General features: G+C 35.0%; 1 protein-coding gene across 1 annotated transcript in view; it reads left to right on the forward strand.

Moving 5' to 3' along the window:
* Cylc1 (cylicin, basic protein of sperm head cytoskeleton 1) overlaps positions 1-9,450 on the forward strand; it is a 15,437-nt gene extending 5,987 nt beyond the window's left edge. The window contains exons 3-6 of the mRNA NM_026134.3: positions 2,613-2,653; positions 4,321-4,436; positions 5,776-7,443; positions 9,418-9,450. Of these exons, the coding sequence (NP_080410.3) occupies positions 2,613-2,653; positions 4,321-4,436; positions 5,776-7,443; positions 9,418-9,450 (1,858 nt within the window). The remainder of the gene's footprint in view (positions 1-2,612; positions 2,654-4,320; positions 4,437-5,775; positions 7,444-9,417) is intronic.
* Positions 9,451-9,960: the final 510 nt, after the last annotated feature.

Genomic DNA, 9,960 nt, shown 5'->3' on the forward strand with positions numbered 1-9,960 from the left:
GCCGGGGCCTAGCAAACACAGAAGTGGATGCTCACAGTCAGCTAATGGATGGATCACAGGGCTCCCAATGGAGGAGCTAGAGAAAGTACCCAAGGAGCTAAAGGGATCTTCAACCCTATAGGTGGAACAACATTATGAACTAACCAGTACCCCTGAGCTCTTGACTCTAGCTGCATATGTATCAAAAGATGGCCTAGTCGGCCATCACTGGAAAGAGAGGCCCATTGGACATGCAGACTTTGTGTGCCCCGGTACAGGGGAACGCCAGGGCCAAAGGGGGGGAGTGGGTGGGTAGGGGACTGGGGGTGGGTGGGTAAGCGGGGACTTTTGGTATAGCATTGGAAATGTAAATGAGCTAAATACCTAATAAAAAAAAAAAAAAAAAAAAAGTTGTGCGCCACCACCACCACTGGGTAACCCTTAATTTCTTATTCATCCCCAAGATCTAAATAACTTTAAAAGTCCGACACAGTCTTTGCAAATTCTTAAAATTTCAATCCCTTTAAAATATCCAATCTCTTTTAAAATTCAAAGTCTTTTTACAATTCAAAGTCTCTTAACTATGGGCTCCACTAAAATACTTTCTTCCTTCAAGATGGAAAAATATCAGGGCATAGTCACGATAAAAGCAAAAGCAAACTCAAACTGTCCAATGGCTGGATCCACTCACGATCTTCTGAATTCCTCCAAGGGCTTGGGTCATTTCTCCAGTTCTGCTCTTTGTAGCATACTACTTGTCTTCTCGGTTCCAGACGCCTGTACTCCCCTGCTGTCGCTGTTCTTGGTGATCATTCATGGTACTGGCATCTCCAAAACACTATTGTCTTCTGATGTCTTTAATCTTCCCCCTGAAATTTCACAAGCAAGCCTCCATCCTCTGCACAGTTCTTAACATTATCTTCCAAGCTCTAACACAACATCCCACAGAGCATGTAACACTAAATGAATCTTTTATCCCAAAGTCCCAAAGATCTTCCACAGTCTTCCCCAAAACATGGTCAGGTTGTCACAAGAATACCCCACTCCTGGTATCAATTTTTCTTAGTCAGGGTTTCTATTCCTTCACAAACATCATGACCAAGAAGCAAACTAGGAAGGAAAAGATTTATTCAGCTTACACTTCCACACTGCTGTTCATCACCAAAAGAAGTCAGGACTGTAACTCAAGCAGGTCAGGAGGCAGGAGCTGATGCAGAGGCCATAAAGGGATGTTTCTTACTGGATTGCTTCCTCTGGCTTGCTTCCCCTGACAAAGAAAAATGTGAAATCTTTAACTATTTAAGAAATCTACAATAATTTTATTTTCAAAATATTCTGAGTAATGACTATGGTATAGAGCTTAATACCTAAGTTTTTTAATGGAAATTTGGTTAACAAAATCTAGGGGTTGTGATTCATAAATTAGAATAGGCTTACTTTTTTTAAATATTCATAATTAATTCTGATATTTACTTCTTGTTTGAAAGCCTCTGAATTATGTATATTTTATAATTTATTTTAATATTTTATACATGTGTACTGTATTATTTCCCCCTGTGCTGGCTAGCCTTCTGTCAACTTGACACAATTTAGAGAGCCATTTGGGAGGAGAAACCATCAGTTCAGAAAGTACGGTGATTGTGTGAGTAGTCATAACTCAGGAGAAGGGGCAATGACACTCCTGACCTTGAAATATCTGAGAAAGCAGACTGAGCAAACCATTCTGAGTATGTATGAAGCCAGTAATAGCACTCATCCACGGCATCAGTTTCTGTCTCCAGGATCCTGCCTTGACTTTCTACTCTGACTTTCCTGAATGATGTATAATAAATTCTAAGCTGAAATAGTTTTTCTCCTCACATTTGTTTTTGGTCATGGTATTTTATCACAATAATAGAAACACTTTACCTCCTCCTTCCAACACCTTCCAACTCTCTCCATGCTGCCTATTCCCTCTCACATTTGTGAACTCCTTTTCTGTAATTATTATTGTTACATACGATATATGAATAAATACATAAATATAATCTGCTGACTCTATGAAGATTACTTATTTATATATGTTTTAGGGCTGAACACTTAGTACTAGATTTACAATTTAGGGGTTCATCCCTGGGGAAAACTAATTCTTGCTTTCTCAGCAATCATTGTATCTAATCATCTAGGGATAAGACCCCATGAGATTCTCCTCATCTGTGTTTGCATGAGAACTGGTATTGTCATGGTTCATATCTCCTTTGGGCAGCCATGTTGCTGGGATTTCATGGGTGTACCTTTCCTGTCATTTATAGAAGATACTATATCACAGCAGATTCCTGGGTCCTCTGTTTCTTGCAATCTTTCTGCTCTCTCTCTCTTCTGCAATAGTCTATGAGTATCTTTAAAGCTTTAAATATAGTATTTATTCACTTATGATTGTGGGCTTGACCTTTTCTGGGTATTTAAAATATATAAATAGCTTGGATTCAAAATTAATTATATCATATTATTTGGTTTATTTTATTTTAAATTAAAGAATTTAACAATAAGTGAATGCATTAAACATATCAAAGTGTTGGTACTGAAAGAATAATGCATAATAATGATTACCCATAGTACATATTCAACTTAAATGTTTTCTTTATCTTTTACAGACGAGAAATAAATACCACAACATATGATGATTACATTCTGAGTAAGAAATTGTTCTTTGAAATTTGTTTTTATTTACACTTCTAAACACTGAATCAACAAATAACTAGTACCCCCTACTAAATGTGGTAAGATAAAAACTGCCCTGAATTTGTTGCAGCTTTGACACTTACTTGTGTACATGTACAAACACACACACATACATGCATACATGTAGATATATTGATACATGTGCAAAAATGTTTCCGACTTGTAGCATGTATTACTTCAAATATGAAATTCATTGAGTTTGTTCTTCCTTCTCATATAGAAATCATGCTTACTCTCATAAGCTCCTCTTGTGCTCAAAGTTCACGATTAAAAAACTTAAAGTGAAAAGGGCAAGAAAAATTAAAGCAATGAGAGTAGTTAGCAAATAATCTATTTGTTAAAAAACTGCACGTTTACAGAGGTCAACATATTAAACTAAAATCTGCCTAAAATGGCATGTATTATTTCTATTAGTTCCAACTCTACCCTCAGCAAACTTATAATGAATGTTTAACACTTCAGTCAAGGGATTGATTGTGAAGCCAAATTTTATGTGAAACTTAACTCAGCTGTTTACTAGCTTTGTGATTTCGATTAAGAAATTTAACATGTTGCAGTGTGTAATTTTTACATGTTTGTAATATATGCAATGGCATTATCTAAGTCAAAAAGAAGATTCAAGGATTGAGTTGAAAATTATGAAGGTATAGAACATAATACAGCATATAAAAACATTAACTGTTAACAGTATCAACAATGCTATAATTATTGCTATAATTAACATATGGCAGCTCTTCAAATATATATAAAAGGAAATCACATATCTCATTAGCCTCTTTCTGTCTAGGAAAACTATGTGAAATTTTGTTCTTAATTCTTCTTTTGTCAATGTTTCCAGATAGTTTGATATTCTATGAGGATATATATATATATATATATATATATATATATATATATATATATCCTTATAGAATTTATAGAATGGAAGACAGTATTTGTACATATGGCTCTAATTTCTGTGGCTGGCAATGCTAATAAATTCAGAGGGGTAAACATTCTGGGACATCCTTGAAAATTAATACTTTGACTGGTTACTTTATGCTTAGTGTTATGCTATTTATTTTTTAAAAAGATCATAAGCCGGGCATGGTGGCACATACCTTTAATTCCAGAACTTTGGAGGCAGAGGCTGGCGAATTTCTGAGTTCGAGGCCAGCATAGTCTACAAAGTGAGTTCCAGGACAACCAGAGCTATACAAAGAAACCCTGTCTCGAAAAACCAAAATAAAAAAAGTCATAAAATATTAATTAATATCTCCTACCTAACCAAAATGATATTAAAAATCAAAACAATGTAAGCATTTGAAAAGAAACAGTAGAAGTATATCTGTATTTTATTTCTATTATTTTATTATAGTAGTTGAATATCATTATTTAAGCAACTATTTGTAAAAAAAGATTTTATACAAAAACAAAAGTTGAATGTTAAACCTAAGCCAATACTAACTTGGAAAATTGGTTTTTATGTTCCCTAATTGTTATTCAGATATACTACAAGGAAAACAGCTATATTTTATTACAACACACTTTTATTTAATTCCTATAGTTCTTGCTTAACAATGTTTTTCTATGTAAGAGTCTGGCTATTAACTCTAAAATTTTGTAATTTTCTCATCTCAGGCATTCAAACTAGCGAAAAACAGAATCAAGAACATTTTGTTTTGACATTTCCCAAAACACCTATGCCAGATAAAAAGAAGAGATCAGGACCTTCAGAATTAGAAGTTGCAGTTCCTGTAAGTATAGAAGAATCCTTTTTATAGTAAATAAATGCTAATGGCAGCATATATAAACATAAACAAGACATAGAGAATTTGAGTTTTACTATGCAGAAGTAGAACTTAAAATTTATGACTCTATAGGACAAATTGTTCCCACATGTTTCAAAATAAACTTTTTTCTTTTACTTTTGAGATTATAATTATATCATATCACTATTAGAAAGATCCCATAATCAGCCACCAAACCCAGACACTATTGCATATGCCAGCAAGATTTTGATGAAGGGACCCTGATATAGCTGTCTCTTGTGAGGCTATGCCAGTGCCTGGCAAATACAGAAATGGAGCTCACAGTCTCTATAAGATGGAACACAGGGCCCCCAATGGAGAAGCTAGAGAAAGTACCCAAGAGCTGAAGGGGTTTGCAACCCTACAGGTGGAACAACAATATGAATTAACCAGTAACCCCAGAGCTCATGTCTCTAGATGCATATGTAGCAGAAGATGGCCTAGTCGGCCATCACTGGAAAGAGAGGCCCATTGGTCTTGCAAACTTTATATGCCTCAGTACAGGGGAACGCCAGGGCCAAGAAGTGGGAGTGGGTGGGTAGAAGAGCAGGGTGGGAGGAGGGTATAAGGAACTTTCAGGATAGCATTTGAAATGTAAAGAAGGAAAATATCTAATAAAAAAAGAAAAGAAAAAAAAAAGAATCATTAGAGATACTCATCTTTCATAAAGGTTCCTGTGTTTTGGTATTATCTTTTGAAACAGTATTCCTACATGCTACATTTATGTATTGTTTATATTTTAATCCTGTGTTATAACTGTTCACTTCCATAAAATTATTTTCATGTTGTTTGATTTATTATTATTAGTGTCTGTGGGTGTGTGCATAGTGGGTGTTTGAGTGAGTGCAGACATGAGGGTACAATGGTTCAGAAGATGCTTCTCTTCCACTATAAGATCTAATTCAGGTCACCAGGATTATATAATAAGCATTATTATATGCTGAGCTATCTCACCAGTTCTATTAACTTGTTTTTAACTAAAGCATAAAACATCATCTTCCCTTCCATTTCCTCCCTCTAAAACTTCCCATATACCCCTCCTTGTTCTCTTTCAAATTCATTGTCTCTTTCTTCATTAATTATTGTTATACATGGAGAGAGAGAGAGAGAGAGAGAGAGAGAGAGAGAGAGAGAGAACATTAGGAATGTTAAATATACACACAATCCACAATCTTGAAATAAAAAATGTTTATTTTTAATATATGACTGGTTTTTATTTTTATGCTGCAAATGAAAATATCAATCATTTACATTTTCTTATTATCTTTCTCCCCAAACTTTTCAGATACAAGTGAAAAGGAAAATTGAGAAAGATCAGAAACCAACTCACGTATGGATAAACCAGTTTTTAAGAGACATTTTCTTAAAGTCATCCTTTTCTCGGCCGTTTATTACACAAGCTCCATTCAAATATCTTTATAATCCTCAAAACCATTATACAATGGCAGAAAGTAGAAAGTCCAAAAATGATGAAAGAAGAAAAACTTTGAAGATAAAGTTCAGGGGAAAAATAAGCTCATGTGTAGTAAATCTGGAGCCCATGAGAACAATAACCAATGGGGAACCTGAAATACTAGGCAATACAGAAAAAAATCCATCAAAATCATCACATAAAATTAAATTGCCTAAGACGTCAAATTCTACATCAGAAACAAATCTAGAATACAACAATTCAAAGAAAACCTTGGAAATGAGTTTGAGAAATGGCAACAAAAATTCAATGAACTTTGTTCTGAAGGGGAATGCAGCCACATGTTGCAAGGACAATCCCAATACAGACTCTAAGAAGAGTGTTGAAGAATTTTCTGATGACATATCAGAGTGTATAAACAGCTCAAATATGGATTTAATGTTGCGTCTAAATGAGTTCAGAGCTGAATTCACAGATTTGGATGTATGGTCAACAAATTGCTCACAGAACAATGCAAAGAAGCCTTTAAAGACGGGAGGAAAGAAGGAAAGGGACTCAGATATTGATTCTGGAGGCTCAAAAGATGCAAAGAAAGAGGGAAAGAAAAAAGGCAAGAGAGAATCCAGGAAAAAGAGGAATACAGAATCGAGTGATGCTGAATCTGGTGACTCCAAGGATGGAAAGAAAAAATCAAAACACGATAAAAAAAATGAAATTAAGAAAAAGAAGGATACAGACTCTACTGGTAGTGGATCTGGGGCGTCCATGGTTTCAAAGAAAGGTAAGACGGAAAAGAAGAGTACAGGAAAAAAGAGTACAGGATCTACTGGTAGTGAATCTGTAGATTCAAAGAGTACAAATAAAGTAAAGAAACAAGTAAAAAAAGGTGTCATGAAGAAAGCAGTCTCTACTGATTCTGAATCAGATGCATCATCAAAGAAGAGCAAGAAAGATGAAAAGAAGGAAAATAAAGGGAGAAAGAAGAAGCCTATTAAGGATACAGAGTCTACTGATGCTGATTCTGAATCTGAAGGTGACTCAACAGGTAAAAAGAATGAAAAGAAGGATAAGAAAATTACAAAGAAAGGAGAAAAGAAGGATGCAAAGAAGAATACAGCATCCTCTGAAAGTGAGTCTGATTTGGGAGTAAACAAAAAGAAAACTAAAATAAAGGAAATAGTGAGTTTCAGTGATTCAACATCTGATTCATATTCTAAGGCAGGCAGAAGAAAAAATGTAAGGCGCTCAGATTCCGAATCTGAAGATTCGTCAGGGTTCAGAGTTTTAAAGTCAACTGATGATTCAGAGGCCTCATCCACAGACTCCAAGACGGGAATGCCAGGAATGAGAAGAGGATTCAGATCATTATCCAAAAAGACTACTTTCAATGAAAGGGGGAAAAGAAGTGTGACCGGTAGAATCCCTTCATCAAGAGAAAGACTACCTTTCCCTCCTTGTGAGCCTTTTAGAGCATCACCTAAGCCTGTGCATGTCTGTAAGTGCAAGGAATCTCCATCTCCAAAAGCAAGATATGCTCCTTTGGTATGTTTACTAATAATTAATACTTAGGACAAGTTGGATTTTGAAGTGAACTGATTGTGTGTGTGTGTGTGTCTGTGTGTGTGTGTGTGTGTGTGATTTTATTTTATTTTATATGTATCATTATTCAATATTTAAGAGTAATTTGGAACTTAGAGGCAAGGAAGATGAAAATCCATCAAAACAGCTTAACCAAGTTGCCAAACAAATGCTTAAATTTCAAGATATAAATACTTACTTTGACTAGAGCAGGGAAAAGTGGTTTGTGACTTAAAGCAAACATTTTACTTACTTATAGTCATTACAGAAATAGGTAACTAGCTATATGACACTCTTGGAAAGCAATTTTAAAAAAAAAAAAAAAACAAGGAGATTAAAACCCCATGAGAACATTTAAATGAAGCATAAAGACATTTTGGGGAAATTGCTTAGTGCAGTAAGTCTCAATTAAACAAATTGCACTCAACAGATAAAAAGAACACTGAGATTCAGGAATACACAAAACTTATTCTATCCAAGTTGAAGCAAAGGTTTTAATGAGGCCTGATTCTTACTAACAATGAAAACCAAAGTTAACTTTTCAGAAGTGATAAAATCTCCTTTGGTTTCTATCCATTCCTCTCCTAATGCCCTCTCCTTGGGGATAAATACTTCATTGATTTATAATTTCTACTTTTCTCATCTAAGAGATTGTTTCTTCCATTCCCCTTTTATAAATAGCCTGGGGTATTTGAGGGACATAAATATGCAAATCACTTTGGAAGGCACCCCTGATATATATTTTGTCATTTCTTTCTAGGTCTCTTTTTTTTTTTTTTTTTTTTTTTTTGGGGTTTTTTTTTTTTTTTTGGGTTTTTTTTTTTTTGGGTTTTTGAAAAAGGGGTTCTCTGTAGTCCTGGCTGTCCTGGAACTCACTTTGTAGACCAGGCTGGCCTCAAACTCAGAAATCCGCCTGTCTCTGCCTCCCAAGTGCTAGGATTAAAGGCGTGTGCCACCACTGCCCAGCTTTCTAGGTCTCTTTAATCTTTGTGTGGAGTGTTACCCAGTTACATATTTGGGACAAACATCACAAACCTGTTCCCTCTGATTTTACCTTGTTCATTGTTTGTTCTTAATTTGGTGGAGTTGATACTCTCTGTCATGCTAAATGCAAGACAATCCAAGTTACAGTTAGGCATCAAACCTTTCCTTTTCATTATCATTCATTATTTATCTGTCTCATCTTCCCTGTCATCCTCTTAATTTTAATTTAATCTAGGCTCAAGTTTGGATATTTTGGAAGAGTCATAGTAAAATACTATTTAAGAAATTTGTCAAAATTTTTTTCATAGAAAGAAAAGTATGCATAATTATGAAGATTATAATATAGAAAAATTCTGAAATTAAAATTATAAAATTATTGCTTATCAAAGCATGAAATTATTATGTAAACACACATACATAACTATACATATAGATACATGTATACATATATACAAACATATATATTCATATGATGCCTACAAAGTTAAGAAAAAGAAATAGGAAAAATACTATGACATTGAAACTAAGAGAAAAAAAATATGTACTTGTAGAAAGACTAAATAGCAATTTATTAAAAATATTTGTTTTAGTCTTGTAAAATTAGTGTTGTATTTTCAAATTTGGATGTTTCAATCATAAAAACAGTGGTGCTAACACAGACAGTGTGACTTTTAGTGGGTTTTAGTTACTCCAAAAAGAATGGTAACTACTCTACCCCCTAAGTGCCATTAGGTACACCTTAGGGGTTGATGTGTATACCACTAGACACTATCTTCAAAGGCTTCAAAATTACAGATCTATGGTGGAGTCCAGGGAGGGACAGCCTTTAGAAACAATCCAAGTTTTCCTCAATCTACAATACTATGTGTTTGGTTGTAATCTTTAATATATCAGGTATTCTCTCTAATTAATGTTCTTTTCTTTTTATTTCCATCTTTCAACTTTATTCTTCAGCCTGGAGTGGAGTGGATTCATAAACTGCTCTAAAGGGAAGCTGAGTCCTAAGTTTCACAGAATGGCCTTATGGAAGCAAACTACTTTCAAACCAGCCTCCCTGCTTCTGTGGAACTATAATAAAGACCAGCATCCAAATATCAAAAGCTGTGACTTAGTGTGTATATGTGTGTGTGTGTGTGTGTGTGTGTGTGTGTGTGTGTGTGTGTGTGTGTGTGTGTTAGTGTGTGTTTGTGTATGGATATATTTCTGTGTATATTTTTATGTGTGTATCATATGATTTCTTCACTATTAATTTATTTATTTATTCATCTTACATCCTGATCGTTGACCTAACCTGTCCTAGTCCCCTGATCAGAGACTCACTAAGGCCAGAAAAGGTAACCCAGTTGGGGAACAGAATCCACAGATAGGCAACAGCTTTAGCTTGTTGGGGGACCCACATGAACAATGAGGTGCACATCTGCTACATGTGTACCTGGAGCCTCAGTCCAGCCCCTGTATGCTCTTCGGTTGATGGTTCAGTCTCTGAGAGACCCAAGG

Source organism: Mus musculus, chromosome X, assembly GCF_000001635.26.
Source record: "Mus musculus strain C57BL/6J chromosome X, GRCm38.p6 C57BL/6J".
NCBI lineage: Eukaryota > Metazoa > Chordata > Mammalia > Rodentia > Muridae > Mus > Mus musculus.